The 18,080-nt window shown below is 33.6% G+C and overlaps 1 protein-coding gene across 3 annotated transcripts in view; it reads left to right on the top strand.

Annotated features, from left to right (window-relative positions):
* The window catches only part of LRRFIP2 (leucine rich repeat (in FLII) interacting protein 2), a 49,966-nt gene that overhangs the window by 8,462 nt on the left and 23,424 nt on the right, over window positions 1-18,080 (top strand). For 2 of the 3 annotated variants that reach the window (XM_009883276.1, XM_009883275.1), the window contains exon 2: window positions 2,308-2,394. In XM_009883276.1, coding sequence (XP_009881578.1) covers window positions 2,308-2,394 — 87 coding nt within the window. Of the gene's footprint in view, window positions 1-2,307; window positions 2,395-6,738; window positions 6,793-6,879; window positions 6,925-11,637; window positions 11,704-15,599; window positions 15,648-18,080 lie in introns of all 3 variants that reach the window. The other variant, XM_009883274.1, reaches the window with a different exon arrangement.

Below are 18,080 nucleotides of genomic sequence, written 5' to 3'. Positions count from 1 at the left end.
TGAGAATAAAAAATTATTCGTTATGATGGCTTTTCAAATGATAATGGGATTTGTCTCTTGCTCTAAATTATGGTGAAGGAAGCCCCAGAACTGTGCTTTCACTTAATTTGCTGGCTTCTTTGTCTTTTCGAAATTGTGTACTTTTTAGAGGAATCCAGTTGCTTAGATTTAATAATTAATGTAATACCAAACCACTTTTTGCTAAAAAACTTCTCTAAAAAGATTTTTTTTTCCAATTTCAGGCACCTATTTTATGAAAAATGTTTGTAAAATTCTCCTGTATTTTATCAAGGGTTTAGTACATTGGAAGAAATGGAGTTTCCCCTCTATGGTAGGAGTGTGAAGCAGTTAGGTCTTTGGCTGTAGAACTAGGAGAGAGTGGGGAAATGTGAATTGATTTTTAGTGTGAATCAGTAAACGAATGAACTTTCTATGTTTAAACAGTAAAGCCTTGCCAGAGTCTAATGGCTAGATGTGTATGTCTGCTGGTCTATAGACAGAACTAAATCCAGACATATCAGCTGTTTGGACTCTTTCTCTTTCTGTGCTGCGTACACATCTGTGTGAAAGTTTATATGGGACAGAGCTATGATTACAGACAAGGACAGAGTAGGGCTGCAAGCGAGAAAGACTTCCTGTGGCATGGGAATTCCCTTGCTTTTCTCGTGTGCCGTCATCACGTCAGAAGAAGAGTATCTTTATGCTGCTCTGAAAAATGATTACAGCACGGCAGTCAAGAGGGCTAACACAGACTTTGAATCATTTCATTTGAGCATGCAAAATATAGAAAAACAGTCTTGATGAGTCATTTAAAGTTAAGAGAAACTATTTTAAGTAATAAAACTATAATGTGTTTGCCTTCTTTCTTGTCATTATTTGATTGATATTTTTGTACCTGTAGTTTAATCATAATTTAAGCTATAAATAACCTTTCCTTTTTCCTGAAGTACAGTAAAAGATTGTTGAATTTTATAAGCTTCTAATGTTTTATATAAACCTATGCTGTGGCAAAAGCCAAAAAAAAAACTGTCCTCAACCAAAGGCGAAATCCCATTGAATTTAAAATTTTTAAAAAGTTCTATAAAATTAAATGTTTTGGATATTAGGAGTTCTGGACTTTTGGCTGCTGGTGTTTCTCCTAAGTTTTTAATTAACATGAGCTAGATAACGGGAATTTTTGGTGGAAAACCTGATGTCAGTGGTTTAACATTTCAAGAATTTAAGAGAAAATTTTCATCAACTCATTATTCAAACATGAAAAAATTGAGCTTGTGTTTTCCTCAAATATTAGCCTTATGTCACATATTTGCCTCAAGTAATTAATTAACTTGATTAAATTTGGGTGGTGTTTAGGGTCTGAAAGGCAATGTGTTTCTTTTTTGGTTGAGGCTGGATAGAAAGTGGAGAAAATATATCGTTGTATCTGTCAATAACCAGGTTTCGCAAGCAAAGCGGGAAATGTAATGGCTTTTTGCCACTGAAAAAGGCCAGGTCTTGTTACTGTTTTTCTTGCCTGTCCTTTTTGCTGAGCCTGGAGTTCATAAGATCCTCATACAAGCCAATTAATTTCACTAACACAGCAGAAAACTACTTTGTCGTTAACTTTCTGCTTTGGTAGTTGGTTAATTGGATTACAGTAGATTGTGAGTGCTGGAGATGTGTCCGAGGGAAGTGTTGGGGATATAAGGGCTTGAATGGAAAGGTAGGGAAGTCCCTTTTTGGTGATGGTAAATGTTTAAGTTAGTTCTTGAAGAATGTAACCTTAAATTTCTTTCTTACATTTTGTCCAATAATTGATTAGATCTTATGATTGCTGTTTGGAATAATTCGACTTCTAAGTGATTTTTGCTTTTTGAAATAATTCCAAATGATAGTAGAGCCTTTAAATATGACATAAACACTTGTGCTCCAATATCTTTATTTTGATTCTTTCTTTTTTGTTTTAATGTCTTCCTGTGGCCAAAGATTCTGCAGCTGCATACATGTCTGTTTAACAGGACTTTGCCTATTGATAGTATTTAAAGTCCACAAAACATAGATTTTCAGATTTAGTGATAGTGATATTTCTGAACTCAGTTCTTCTATCAACATGTAATTCTTCTGAGTAGTAATGATATATGTAAAGACTTAGGTATATATACTTTCTGAAATTTCATTCTGAGAACTTGGTTTTTTTTTTTTTACTACTTATGTATTGTGATGTTAGAATCTTAATGTATTTTTGTGATGAGATTATTAAATTGAGTACTCAAACCATTATACAAAAATATGTGGGTTTAACTTTCAGTATTTTCAATCTGTTTGTAGGCAGAAGCCAGGCTTGCAGCCAAGCGAGCAGCTCGAGCAGAAGCAAGAGATATACGTATGAGAGAGCTGGAGCGACAACAAAAAGAGGTAGTGTAAATCGTCATGGGTTATCGCAAACCTTTACTAAAATTCTTAATGCATTTTATTTCTGTACTGGCATCAGATCTTGTCTTTCAGGTTATTCAGCTGTGTGCTAGTATTTTCAGCATCAGGGGACTGTTAGCTTTTCTCTCTCTCCCCGACCCCATACCCCCCTCTTTCTTCTTGAGTTATATATCTGAAGGGATAACTTGCTTTGTATTTGCCTGTGGATAGCACGTAACAAAACACTAATCTGAACATTCCTTTTGAACTTCCTTAATATTTATGCTTATATTGTAGAAAAAAATTTGCTATATAAAATAGGCTATTAGCACTCTTTCTTTCAAATGAAAGATAAAACATTTTTAATGTGATTTTTAAATTCTAGTTTTACAGGCAAAATCAGATATTTGGATGTTTTACATTTAACAAATGCAGTAAATTCAATCCTAGCAATTAGAATTGGACAAAGATTAGTCTAAATATTTATCTTCAGGTATTTAAAGGGCTAAGGCTTTCTTATTACTGCTTACTTGATTTTTAAATGAGCGAAAGAGAACATAATGACAATGTCCAGAACTCAGGCTTGCATAAATAATTTTGCTCAGAGAGGAACAGTTTTCAACTTCTAATGTGAAGTTTAATATTGTCTGGATTTGAATTACTAGACTTGTGGCTGATTCAGCTGGCGTTTTTCGTGCTTTTGTAAGAACAATTACTTAATGCATGTGACAGTTTCTTTGCTTCTTGTTGCTGTGCAAAAGGTCCATGTAAATATGGATAACTGGCAGCACAGCATAAATAATAAACATGATGGTACCAAAAATGTACACTGCCTAATGTATAGGATAAACAACTATGAAAAAGAGAATTATTTTGCTCTATTTTTAATATGTTTATAATATACTTGGATAATTTGGATACGTGAGTTTGGATATGCAGTTTTCAGTCAATTTCTTCCCATATGGATTATAGCAAAAGTGTTCACAATAAATACCTATTGTCAGGATCTTTATTTTTAAAAAAATATTAGAGTTGGGATAATACTTACACATATGGTTGTGTGTTGCTCCACTTATTGCTCCTACAAAAAAGTTTGCATTTCTTGAGTAAAAAAAACCACGTAGGAACTAGATTATCAGCAGTCTGATTATTTCATGGCTATTGCATTTTATTCAGGTTTTGAGATAGCATGCAAGAGATTGAGAACTTGTTATTTATCGTGATTACATTCAAATCCATATAAATGCTGGTGTTTGGGGTTTTTTTTTGCTGTGGTAATAACAGGTGCAATTTACAAAACATGATTTTGCCTCAATTTTATATGGTTGTCATTATTACATACTTTCTGGTTTCTAACTGCTGTTGGTGTCTGATAGTATACTGAAGATTACCTGGCAATTAACTTAGATTTTTTTCCAAATTTTTGATTTAGGAATATCCAGTCTTGTGTGGTGACTAATCTATATTGTCAATGGTTTGTTTGTTTTTTACATTCTGTAGTTTTCTCAGCATTCATATGATAGAAAATGGGCTCATATCCAGAAATGGATGGTAGGCTAAAACCACCTGTTGTGCATGTTTTTGCCACTCAGAACTAACATAGGGTTTGGAGGAAGTAATTTACTAATGGTTTGCTGTGTGTGGATTCGAAGTGTTTTGTTATTGAAAACAATTACATATAAACTATATATGGATTTGGATATTTAGGGTACTTCATGGCAGCAAAAGACAAACTATGAAATGACATGCTTTTCTTAAAATGAAATGTTTATTGTGTCCACCATATGCTGGCTTAAAGTCATGAATATATTTTAAATGAAATTGCATTAGTTTCAATCTAGGTAAACATAAATAGTGAATGTTTTTATTTCAGTTAATTTGGGGTTTGGATTTTTTACTTTTTTCTTAGCACTTGCATTTATTTGTTTCCTATTTGAGTAATGTGGCCAATGCTCATCTTTTCACTGATTAAGGCATAGAAATGACTTAAAAACTAATTGTAAAAGATTAAAAAAAAAAAAAACCAAAACCAAAAACCCAAACCACCACCCAGCCCCCCCAAAAAAACCCATGCATCATTTGCATCTTTCTACCCCTTATCCCCTGCTTTCAGTTATTAATGATAAAACATTTGACTGTTCATTTATTTAGATTAAATCCACTAAGTATGAAGGAGTAGACATAGTTGAGTTACAATCTGAGAAAGCTGTAGTTCAATTTATATTAATTTAGTGCAATGTTTCTTTAGAGACTTCCTTTCACAAACTTCATGTGCCTCTTAAAAAGGCACATGGGAGATGTGAGTTTCTTTTTATGTTTTTAGGGAAGTAGTCACTGTGTAAATGTTTTGACTCAAGAAGATTTAAGTAATACATGCAAAGACTAACCATAATTTCAAATAGTTAAAACTACCATGACAGTTCATTGGCACTTCTGTTGAGAAATCCTAGAACTGTCATTAGAATTTTATTTGCAAAGTTGTGCTGACTTTATATTGTCTCTGCCTAGCTGATATCTGCCTGTGTATTAGTTCTCATGTTACTTTTAAAGAACAACATAGGTTTCTGTTATCTCTTGGTGGAACACACGTTTGAGTGCTTTTTTGCTGGACAGCAAGGCTTGCCAAACTGTGCAATGCAGATTGCACTTGTGAGCAATCTCACTTCGAAATTGCCGCCTTTTTGCACTCGTAAGAGGCACATCTGCTGCAGGAGGTTTCTGAGCAGATGTGCCCTCCTTTCCTGAATCTGGAGACCTAACCTCTGTCTCAAAGTGTGTATTTCAAACTTAAATTCTTAGACATCAAGCTTGATTGCTACCAGCAGCAGCTATCTGTTTGCAGTTTATGCTGGAGCACTTTATCCTTTGACCCGAATATGATGAACACGTAATGTTGGCTTTCTATTTCTTTGTTGTGTGTCAGGAAGAGACTTGTTACCCTAAGTAAATTACCTACAGAAATGTACAGAAAATTGTATCAGAAGCTGAAGTTTTGCATTATAGAAGCATATTATTAGCTGGGGTGTTATACCAGCAATTAGGATAAATAGCAAACTGTCTGCTCGTGAGCTGCAATTGTTATTAAAAGATATTTGTCCAGTTAGACCACGAGCACAAAATATATTTAAAATTGGCAGTGATCTGACTGCTATAAAACTTTTCAACAGATTCTATAAATGCTCATTTTAAACCTTGAAGTAGACACCATGGAGAGGAAGACTAAAATGTCATTATGAAATCACTCCCCCTCCCCTCCTTGAGGAAATTATTTTCTTGCAGAGTATTAATTAGGCCTCTTGAATAGTCACAAAATTAATATTAAGTTAATGTATCCAGTCGTACTGTAGAAAATAACCACATGACCATAAGCAGTATGAAAGCCAGCTTTAGACTTCAGATATCCATCTGTGATCTGGAGGCTGAGCTTTTAACTCTAAAGATAACTGGCTTACAGTCTTTAGAATAGTTTGACATACTGAAAACTCTAAAAGTGAGTCACTTAAGGAAGGATTCCTAGTTTTAGAGCCTTGTTGTAACCTTCAAATAGGATAGTTTAAAATTAATCTTCTTAACATGCTTACCTACTGTAACTAAAAATTTGAGAAGCTTATGGCATGTGAAGCATTTTAATATTTCATTTTAACTTAGTTATATTTTTGTCCTGCTGCTTCTCACATATTCCTTTGTGTAAGTCAAAATGAACATTCCCTGATCTTTCAACAGAACAAAGGTTACTAAGGTGCCTTAGCTAGTTGTCCTCCCCCAAATTTTATAAGTTGATTTTATTATTTTTGCTGTCATTGTAGAGCAGAACTACCTACAGAACTTATAATTAATCAATTTGCTTAAGAAGCTTTGTTCCTATAATAGGGGAGAAAACCTGAAATATGTATGAGGAAACTGAGAATGATCATCTATATTAGGGCTAAAAATAGCTTTGTAAAATGTTCACAACCTGGCTGTAGTAATTATATACTAAATTTCTTACTAATGTAATTTTGTAAAGCTTTTATTTTTTTATTTTTAGTTACATTTCTTAATTTAAAAAATCTTGTACTTTTTTTCTGCATTAATACAGTGATTGGGGGGAAAAAAGGTTGACTACTGAACACTAATTATTAACTCCCATTACTTACATCTTTTCATGTAGTGTGTTGATGTACTTACCCAAATCTAGTGATATCACGGTTCTTCTGGCTTGAATGAGTTCAGTTGACACAATGGATTATTCAAAATAATACATAGCATTAAAAGTGCTAACAGCATGTTGCTCACCTTTGCTTGCATTTACTTTGTCATTTTTTTTTTTTTCTTCTATGAAATAACTCTGCATTTCTTCTTTCTCAGGAAGATTCAGAGAGGGCCAGGTATTCTCACCGGTCCAGTCGACATTCATATTTGGTTTGTGTTCAAACTGTGTACTTTGCCTTTTCCATCGTGGCCTTAAAAAAATAAAAATAAATTGGGGCTTTAGTTGAATTTTCTTAGGGAGTGGATGATGCTTTAAGTCTTCCAAGTATTAGCAGTTTTAGAGTCAGTATTTTAAGTCATATATGTTGTTAAGGTTCATTTAGTATTTTATTTCCATCAGTGTTAACAAGGTAGTTTATTATGTATTTCAATCTTTGCATTTAAAAAGAATCTCAACTGTCACATTTTAATTCTTTCACTATGTTTCTATTATAAATACCTCATGCTTTTCTTCCTCTACTATGTATATTTATTTACAGTATATTTTTGTTGCTGAAAATAATGACTAGGCATTTGGAAACAGCTTGGAAATATGTAGTTCAACAATCAATTATTTGGAATAACATATATTTAATGACAAGTTTTAAGTGTCATCTTTAGTGTAATTCCAGTCTAATATGATTTATTTCTTTTTAAAAAAGCTGAGTAATTTTACTCAGGCTTCAGATATTGCCAACTGGTAAGAATTAATTGGCTTGTCTTGAAATGGTGGAGTATTAAGATTCCTACACAAGTCGTCAGTTGTCTTGTGATTACTACTACACATCAAATCTAATGGTCAGATAATCAAACACTGGTCTAGTTTAGATAAGTCTAATGGGGGAAAAAATCTTTCCCATCTTTCGTATTTTCCCCAGCTGTCTCAGAAATTCTGCAAACAGGCAAATTTTATTTAGTAAACTAAATACTACTGCAGACTCAGTCATCCTGAATCAGTGCCACTTACTGAAGATGAGTAGGAGTGATTTGTAACTTGGGCTTTCTTTCCAAACTGATGCTGATGGTAGTCTGCTCACTGTTGTGTCTTTTCTTGCTCTTTAAGTAATACTGAGTTTCTCTAATGTTTGTCGGGGAAAAAAGTAGTAGTACCTTAGGATACAATTTGAAGAAGAGCTTGATATGATGCAGGAGTTTATTTCTTTGAGACTATGGGGATGTATTATTTATTACTGGCAAAGATTTACCTGAATGATGCAAGGGTGTCCCAAAGGCTGCTAATAGAAGTATCTATTGTGTTGTATAGGCTCTCCAATATCCTCTTTAGATCATATACGGTGCTAAAGAGTGGTTTTATTGTGGGTTTTTAAACATTTTCCTGTTTTTAGTAGATCTGCCTAGAAATCGGCTTGTCATTGATCTGGATATATAGGCCAGGAGAGGGACAAATTACTAAAAAGGGTTGGTTTTGTTTGTTTTTGGAAGGTGGGATAAGCTGTTTCTTTCTGTGACTTAAAAAAAAGTGATTGTCACTTACTAAGAAGTCTCAGCAATTAAATGTAATCTTTGATTAACTGAATGTTGTGTGAAGTGTTGCGAGTCCTGGTAGTGTTTCTGCAATTTATCACACAGGTATTTTTACCAAATAAATTGTTTAAATCAGGTAGTGTTGACTACTTTGCAAACAGTAAATGGTGTACAGAAAAAGCATGAAAAATATGCCATGTGGCAACACTTACAAACTTGTGAACTGGTACAGGTTTGCTCAGATCTGCTCTTGCCTTGGTTAATATATGAAATATGCTAAGATGGAGATTAAGTAATTTACCCTTGACTAAAGAATAGGGCTTGAACTCAGCAGATAACTGAGCTTACTTTTGGGGGACTTACCTAAAATTTCTTTGACTGCCTCAGTTTTGTGCCTTTCAGTGAAGATTAACAGTCATCATTAGAGTTTTTCTGAATTATTTTATATATTGATATATTTTTATGATTTCATTCTTAAGAGTTCTTTGGATGTCAGTGGGTCTCACAGGAGCAGAGCAAGTACCTCCAGAAGGAGAGATCTTGTGGTGTGTAACCTGGAATGAGCATGCTTTGATGTGTTCACATCATAACATTTTCTGTGTCAACTTACCAAAACAGTTGTTTGGTGACAGCATGCTTCTTTTTAGAAAACGGTATTAATTGGACGGCTGCAATGATTGATGTAACCAGACACTTTGTGACAGCAAGTTTGAGGGCTCAAAGAAAGTGTTAAGTCCTAAGTGTTCTGTCTTGAAAAGAACTTCAAGTTTGAAGGGAATTAGTCTCTCCAGTCTCTCTCTTTTAATGTCCCCAAAAGAGAGGTAAAATAAAGTGGCAAAGGTTGTGCATCAGCCTTGACAGGTATAAATATGACGCTAAAAGTTACGGCAGGAAACCTTTTTTCTCAGTTATGTTGCAATGTTAGTCCTACGGTCAAGGCTGGAATACAAACAGAAATTTTACTTTTTCAGAAATGGGTATTTCTGTATATTTTGTGTTATTCCTCATTTAGGCAACTTAGCTGTTAACAGCTTAACAGTCTACTAACAAATATTTAAGGTGTAAGTTAAGTGTTGTGATGATAATTATTATCTGAGTGACCTATCTGCATTCTCTGATAGCAAGGTTGCTTATCAGTAGTTAATAATTAAAGATAAAAACTGTTTTAAAAAGAATAAATGGTTAAGTTGGGTAAAACTTAATATAGTGTCCTATGGGTCCTGGGTAGTAATTCTTTTAGCGACACAAAAAGGTACCATAGTCTGTCAATTACATTAGTAGTATTAAATTATTATTTAATATAGTATGAATATTGGATATATTTGAACTATTGAGATAATATGAAAACAATATGAAACAATATGGGCTAAACCTGGCCTATATTAATTTATAAACAAATATTAAATCTGAAACTAGAGAATTTTTGGTGTTAATTTGATCTGTATAGAAGGAATTTTCAGACATATCAATAGGCAAGAAGAAATTTTTTTTGGTTCTTGTAATCCTCTCTAGTTCTCATGTTGAAAACTACACTGGGTAATACCATAGCATGCTATTAGTATATCATGTAATGTTCTCAAACTACCTGCAATTTTTGTTTTGCTTTATAAGAAAGCTTAGGGTGATACCAAGTAACGTTTTGGATTGTGCATTTTATCTACAGTCAGAATAGCTAAGTTATACCTGTGAAATTTTAAATGAACTGGAAAAAACAAGCTTGTTAAGAAAATTTAAGATCTGTGTGTTTAAAAAAATAAATAAATGTATAAACTCCACAGATTTTGCTGTTGTTGAGTGACAAGAAGCATGGGGACACTGACTAAGCTATTATTGCAAAGCTGTTTTCATAGGTATTGAGTTGCTGAATCTGGTAGACCAGCAGCCTCTTTACACACAGGTGGCCCTTCCATCCCACTGTTCCTCCTTTTTCACACACCTGCTTCTTCTGGAAACACGTTTATCCCTTCCTTTCTCCACCTTTGATTCCTACCCCGATCCCAAGATGCTATTGCCCTCCATCCCCTAACATCTTCCACGCCCCGTAGGCAGTAGCCAGCCTCAGTCTGCAGTGTGCCCTGGAGAGCCCCCACATGGTGATGGGTTTCACACCTCCACCTCAGGGCTGACTCATGGTCCTCTGGGCTCCTTTGCCTGTGTGGAGATGAGCCTTTTATCACATAACCTAACAAACACTGTCTCCATTTAATACAATCTACCATATGAGACTTTACTTAATTGTTTAAATTTCTGTTGCAAAACCACATGAAATATTTCATAAAACCTACTGCTGTCCAAAATTATCTCGCTCTTCTGAAACTGCGATGCTGTTGGGGGGGCAAAAAATAGGTTTTTATTGAAAAGTGTTCCAGCTTCAGAATGTCTTTTAGATTGCATAAATGGCATTCCTTCATGTATAAATTTTCATAATTAGTAGAATATGTTTTCTGGTAATTTCCTTTTAAGTCTTTTTAGTCATTCTTGGAAAAAAAAAAATAACTTTTATTTTTTTAACTTCATTATTTCAATTTCATTTTCTCTTATTTCAGTATGATAATGCTAAGGATAGATCTACAAGATACTCGGTCCCTGTATGTTAATTCTTTGCATGTCTTTCAAGACTGCTTTTTGCTTTGTTTTTAAGGTGTAATGACACTAACTTGCTACTGTGATTTTAAAAATATATATAAATTTGTATTGTCACACTTTTAGACCCAGAATATCAGTACAATTCTAACACTTTCCATAGAACGCATGCATAAACTTTCGCTAGGAGAAAATCTCATGAAGTCACTTATGGCAGACAGCTATCTTACAGTAAGCAGTTTTTTACTGTTTTTTCTGTTAATTGTAAACTTTGCAGTGAGGTGATATATACAGATTAGACTTGGAAGACGTACTTTTTTTAAAAAAATGTGTGCATGCATATATTTGTATTTTCCATTTCCATATAGAAACTTTAACTTAATCTAACAGAAAATTATTTCAGTCCTGAGAAAAAGCAGGTGGTTTATATACCTCTACTTAAAAAAACTCCTTCTTACTGTTATGAAGCAGTAGTAGTGTGCAGTATATTCTCATTGGTATCACACCAAGTAAGATTTGTATGTGTCTCCTTAAGCAAAGAAAACCACCAAGTACTGCTAAAAGGAATATGCAAGCAGCTTAAAAAGCTGAATTTCTTTGAACAGTAGTGTTACAGATAGGCAAACAGAATAGAGTGCTTAAAATGGTCTGTAACGTTAAGCTTTTTGAATTTATTGATTGGTTTTACTTTTTTTTGGTGAAATGTGATCACTGGCATAAACCAAGTCTGTGTTAATGACAGATAAGGTTGGTTATAGTTTCACTTATCAGTTCTTTTTTTACTCAGCGATAGAAGTATGGCCTGTTATTCTAATCATGTAGTTAAAATTTGCTGTGGTGTTTCCATTGTAGGTGATGAAATATCTTAAATCCTTATGTTTCACTTCTTTATATTTTGCGATTGAAGATGCTGTTATATAGTATTAATTTTCTGAATTTTATTCTTAGAGTCATGCTTACAGTGAATCTCATAATTCAAAGAAGAAAGCTGCTTATTCCCATAAAGATTTATTGGTTAGTTTTCTACTATAATATTTATTATCGATATACTGAGTGTGTAGAGTTACATACTAATACAGTTATGGATAAATGTATTAGCTTGGTGACATAAGTATAAATGTTTTCAGGAAAAAAAGAAATCTCTAGTATTGACCAGTTTGTGACCTGAAGTTGAGTGTTTGAAACTCACGGCAGTGGAATCCCATGAATAATGGAATCAGCTGAACAGAAATCATGTTCTGTTGGAGGCCTCTGGAAGGCTCTTGGAAATATTTAAAAGTGGCACTTCTCTATGTTAAGGTTCATTCAGTTAAGATGGAGATATGTGTTCTACTATTTATACTTTGTCCCCTATCGGTTAGATACATTTTAAATGTAGACATAAGGAAGATTGAATTTACCGTGAACTTTCGATGTTAACCCAGTGGATTGTTGAGAAAGGGATGTGGATTATTGTGATTTTTCCAGAAACTCTTCTAGAAAGTTCAGTGTGTGACACATGTGAATATAGTGCCAAGAAATTAAATATTTTTATGTAGTTTTTGAGAGACTTTTGGAACTGATGCAATTGCAGCTCCATCAGGGGTTGGGGGAGATAGAGCATCAGTGGATGCCTGTGTTGAGACAAGGCTGAAAGAATTTTTATATTTACTTATAATTATTTGTATTACAGCATTTCTTGGTGCACTTTTGAGGTGCTATTTTCCTGTTCCCTCAGTTCTCAAATGAGTAGTGTGAATCTTTCTGCCTCCTATGGCCTGTTGAGATAGCTGTACTTGCTGAAAGCACTGTTTTGCCACACCTTCATGTCTGTTTTTTCTTCTTTATGTGTGTATATATCAATTTTTTCCTCGCATATGCATATATATGCAATCTGTGTAGGAAGTGTCAAAACCCAACAGAAATAAGCCAAAGTATAATTGCTAGGCTTTCAGCATGCGTGTCTGGTGTAGAGAACAGTGGTAGACTACAGACTGATGCTAGTCACATAAACATCCATCCGTATTAAATTCTTAGGAATTTCTCTCCTTCTCTCTCCCTGCTTCTCTGATTCAGGATGGTATCTAATGGAAAAAAAAAATGAAGCAAATCATTGTACGAATTATTAGCAAGTTTTGTCTAATATGTTTTTCATGTATTTGATACTGCACTGGTTAGGATTTAGGTAAACTTTTCATGGTTTCCTTATTTATCAGGCAGAAAAAGCAAAACTATTTACTCCTTTGGTCAGGGCATTAAAATACAGGTAATGCTGATATACAGAGTACATACGTAGGTTTGGGGATTTTTGTGCTTTACTTGCTTCAGAAAGTTACATGGATTTTGAGTTAGGCATAGCGAAATTTTTTACAATGTTCTGTACAAGTTGGGAACATTTGGGCAATGTTGAGATAGAACTTTAATTTACAAGATCTACAGATGCAACCTTTGTTTTCTCTTCTCTTTTTTCCCCCCACAGAGTGGAATTTACTATGATCAAAGAAACTATAGCAGCCTTAGATATAGTAAAGCTCCTCCCTACCACACTCGGGTCTGTCTCCTCTTCCTATATTCACTTTTTTATGTATATAAAATATATATATTTGATTTTGCTTACTTATGCTGTAAGAAGCAAATGTCTCTCTCTTTCCTTTTATAACACAGCAAATTATTACATCTAATAGTAGTTACAATTGTATTTCTTGCTTTTAAGGGTTGCCTTTGATAAAATGAATGGATAACATGCAAGTTATTCTGTTCTGCATACGTGGGGTTTTTGATTTGAAATAGCTTCTGTTTCGTGATTACTCTATGATATAAAGATGACAACTAACAGCTGTGACGCTTCCTTTTTCAAAGCCCTGTTTTAAAAAACGGCAACAACAAAAAGTCTTAAGTTTAGCATCTTCTACCGTAATATAAATGGTTAATCAATGGTCTGTTCTGAGATGGGTAGTATCTTCCAGTACCTGCAGCTATTGTCATGGTCAGGTTTAAATAAGTAGCAAGAGGAAATTGATGTGTCTTTTGAAAACTACCTGATTTCTATTTTCCATTTTCTGATTTCCATTTTCTTCTTTATATTTTTTATCTTCGTATAAAAATGCTACACAACTTTAACTTTTTAGATTAAAATTTTGAGAATAATGGGTTTTCTTAGAATGCATATCCACGTGTATCTTTAACTTGCTGTCATGATAGATGTAAAATTTAGTGTTTCAGTGTTTTGGAACTTCTGGGGAATATAGAGTAATAGATAATTTACGCAGAAAAAGTGTTTGACTTTCTCTATTCTTCACACTACAGTCGTCTTCTCTATACAGTGATCCAGTGGCAACAACTAGGAATTACAGGGTTAGTACAATGTAAAATAATATCTTGCTTATCTTTAGGTGTTTGAATGGCCCTCCAATATAAAATTACACTTTTCTTCATAGGTGTCTCCTTCTGTAAACACTGGTTTGATAAGAAGTATCAGTTTGGTTCGTAAGCACCATTTGCATGGTTGCCTAAAATTCGTATTGTATGGCCATGAGGCTCGACAGTTTTAGATGTGCATTTTTTTCATATTTTTAAATAAAGCTGCAGCTTGTGTGTGTGGCATTTTGTGGAGGCATTCAGTTTAATGTTTTTAACACTGTTAAATTGCCTCAAATATTTTAGTAGTTGCTGGTTTACTGATCTTTTTACAGACAAGCATAAAGTTTATGAATACGACAGTCATGTTGAACACTGGGGTTAGAACAAGTTAATCCAAGCATACTAAATAACAAGTGCATGTGTAAATGTGTAATACTAAAAAAAGTATTTAAAGAAGTTAAGCTAACTGTTTGAACAGGACAAATCATTGTCAGATTACAGAAATTTGTGGTAAATATACTTTAAATATTTTCAAATAAGATGCCATATCTAAATTGAATAATCATACGAAATCTAATAGGATGAAAACCTAATCTGCATCTTTACGAAATAAAAAGTAGCTGGAAGTACCATAAGAATGGCTAAGATAGCTCTACAAAAAGTCATCATCTTTAAAAAGTGACATGCATGCCTGAAACTTTATGCCTTTTGTTGCTGTAGTTCAAATCCAACTTGTACTGCTATTTAAAGACATGCTAAACTGATGTAGAAAATTGTCAAGTATTGTTATGAAATTTTCTAATGTAGTTACTGAGGTCTTGTTCTGCATTTGGGTTGCAAACAGACATAACTAACTTTTTTGGTTTTGTGCATATTCTTGAGAAAACATTAGAAGATCCAGGGAGAGAACAAGACCATAATGACTGCTGTTACATGTAATTCTAATATACATATAACTCTAATTTCTGCTAGACATCTCTTCATAGATAGAGGGAAAGCAGCATGAGACTATTTTTTTTTAATTATATTGCCCAGAGTTGCTTTTATTATCCACTGCATAAATAGATTTCAGCCTTGCACCATAGAATTAGAATTAGGTTGGAAGAAGACCTTTAAGATCGTCGAGTCCAACCGTAAGTCTCCTTCAGGAAAATCTGCATGGGTGAGCACAAAGTAAAACTCATAAGTATACTATGCAGCTTCAGTTCCCTGGGTGGATTGAAACTTCTGAAGATTTCAGAACAGTAAAAACCAAATTGCGATTTAAGTATTCAATTTAATTTTCTTCTGAAAATAGTTAAGATCTGATTTATTTATATTTTTTTAAATGGCCATTTTTCAAGGAAATTCTTAGATTTATATTTGGAAATAGACATCTAATAGTAGGAGAAAATGCTGCTGGAAACTTGGAGAAATTGTTCATCCTGTCAAAAAATATAATGTTAACTGGAAAATGCATAGATGAGATAAGGTAGAGTACGTTACAGTGCATAAAAAATACAGTGTATGAGAGCGTGGCATAATTATTTCTGAGACTGAATATAAATGGAATTTCATTCCCTTTTTCTCAGGCATCTTTGTGTGGTGATGGATTACATAGCTCGTATAGTTCTCGGACTGTAAGTGTAATAGGCTTTTAGTTGTTTCTTTCATTATCTTTTTCTCAAAACAAAAATCTGTGAGAATTGTGAAAATTTCCTTCGTAACTTTTCTTTAGCCATCTGAATACAGTTATTCTTCAAGAGCAAGCTCAGTGCGAAGTAGTCCTGTGGTGAGCGTTCCTCTTGCATGATTTGCTGAGTGCTTTGATACTAACGCACCATGATTGAATATTTACACTGGGGATCATTTTACTGACCAACACACAGACTCATTTTTTTTCAATTTCATATCCAAAAAATGTGATTTGTCAGAGATGTGATCTTTTTAGCAGGAAGACAGTGAAATGTTGAAGCAATAAGGAATTTGCTTTTCTAAACATCTTTTAAATGTTTGTAATGTATATAATTGGAAGCAATTGAAAACTGGATTATAGTACGTTGTTGGAGTTACCACTTTATGTCATAGTTGAGCAGGCGCATGAAACTGTTACTACAATACATGCTCAAAAGTCTTTTTTTGGCAAGAGGACTAATGCAAACTTTGTTAGGTAAGTAGGTTAGGTAAGTAGCTGGGTCATTTTTATGGTGACCAGTATTCAAAACTGAGAAATTTGTCCTGGTTCTGTATTGAGTTAAAAGGGCCATTCCAAAGATTTTTTTTTTTTTTTTATTATTCTGCGAAGTGTTTTTAAGTGGTTCGACTGTGTTTCTGCTGCGGAACAGCTGTCTTAATTTCATTGGTACAGCTGTTCATTTGTCATGCTACATAAAAAAGTAGTTGTGGTATAGTTTAAATAGTGTTCTGGTATAGGTTAAATCAACATGTCCTGTCCTGTTTTAATTTTTTGCATGTTCTTAATGTTATAGAGACTAAACAAATAAAACCAGATTTGTCAGAGGCTGGATGTTTTAGCCAAAAAAGATGTCAGAGTAAATTTCTGTGGGTGTAGAAAAAAGGGAATTTTCCTGTTGCTTTACGAAGTTCCAAAACCTAAGAGGTGTTAACATCCATCTCTAAAGTCTCTTGAACTGTGAAAATACTACTTGTCTCCTTAGTTTCTCTTACTTTTAAGAAATGAATCTTAACGTTATATACTTTATATGTATGTAGGAATACATATATCAGATCTCAGGATGTATACGTGATAATAATGCCAAGGTACCATTCACTCCTACTGGTGAATGTTTAATGGAGTTCAAAGTATTTGTTTAATGAAATAATTCCAAACAAGGTATTGAGCAGGTGAAGTAAGTCTTATTCTTAACTTTCACTTCTTACTCTTTCTATGGTTAATATTTTGGTTTGGTAGTGCATTGGGAAGTCAGCTCAGTACTCACTGGAAATCGAAAGAGAAAAGTAGGAGAGAAGATTGAAACAGTAGAAAACTGGTGAAAAACTGTATGGTGCATCTCCATCTTAAACTGTATTTGTTTTGATAAACCCATTGAGAAAAATATTCGAAGTGCAAAAGGTATAGAAGGAGGGAACAGTAAGGTTTATCAGATGTATGGACTTTTTAACAGCAAAGATAAGTTGGTTTTGAATGGGGGGGAAAAGCACAGTGTTGTTACTATGTTTGCAGCCCTTGAGTTGTTTGTTCTTTTGCTGTAAGCTTCATTCATTCCAGCTGAACCCTGTTCAGCATCTTTATACTTTGTGAAATGCAAGTGAAATAAAGTTTAGTCAACTTTCTGAATGTGAAATTCTTTTACTTTGTTATTTAAAAAAATAAATGTATTTAAAATGTAGATATAGCTTGAAAATTCTTTGTCAGAGAAATGGAACAAAACCAAGAAGTGGCAAAAAGTACAAATTTTTTATTCCGAAGCATGCATAATCTGAGACAGGTGTACATCAGCAAACTGGTTTATACGTAACCAGTCACATTTGCATAAAAAGCATCTCACTATCTTTTAATAGGAATAAGATGAGGCTACATCGCTCACATCAAGTACAAAAAAAAATTAAGAATTCTTTTTCAAAATTGTGAAAATGGGATAAGGACAGTATATTTTCAAACTGTTAGTTTAAAGATATTTTTTTTGTCTAATCACTTTTAAAACTAAATAGAGCGTTCACACCAACTTTCTGCCTTTTGAAGTAGACTGTTTTCAAATCAATATTTTGGATAAACCTACTCTTCTCATTAAATACTATGTTTAACGTGCATAATGTTTTCTCAGTTAAATATTTCACTTGAATTCCCGTGGCATTGTAATGACTGTAATGTGGTTAGATACATTTTGCCTTTTTTACCAGTGATGTGTAGCATTAGCATTTTTTCCTCACCTTTTTACTTTGAGGGGAGTAAGCTTGTCTTCTGTTGTAAGGCCTCTTAAAATTATGAATGATAGGAAGCCCTGACCATATTCATAATTAGTAGTGTTGGGATTTGTATTGATTTGAAGAAAATACAACATTTATAGAGGAAAAATAGTAACTTTTATTTA

The sequence above is a fragment of the Charadrius vociferus genome, unplaced genomic scaffold (assembly GCF_000708025.1).
Source record: "Charadrius vociferus isolate BGI_N301 unplaced genomic scaffold, ASM70802v2 scaffold394, whole genome shotgun sequence".
NCBI classification, from domain to species: Eukaryota; Metazoa; Chordata; class Aves; order Charadriiformes; family Charadriidae; genus Charadrius; species Charadrius vociferus.
This window is presented reverse-complemented; position numbering and strand designations above follow the sequence as displayed.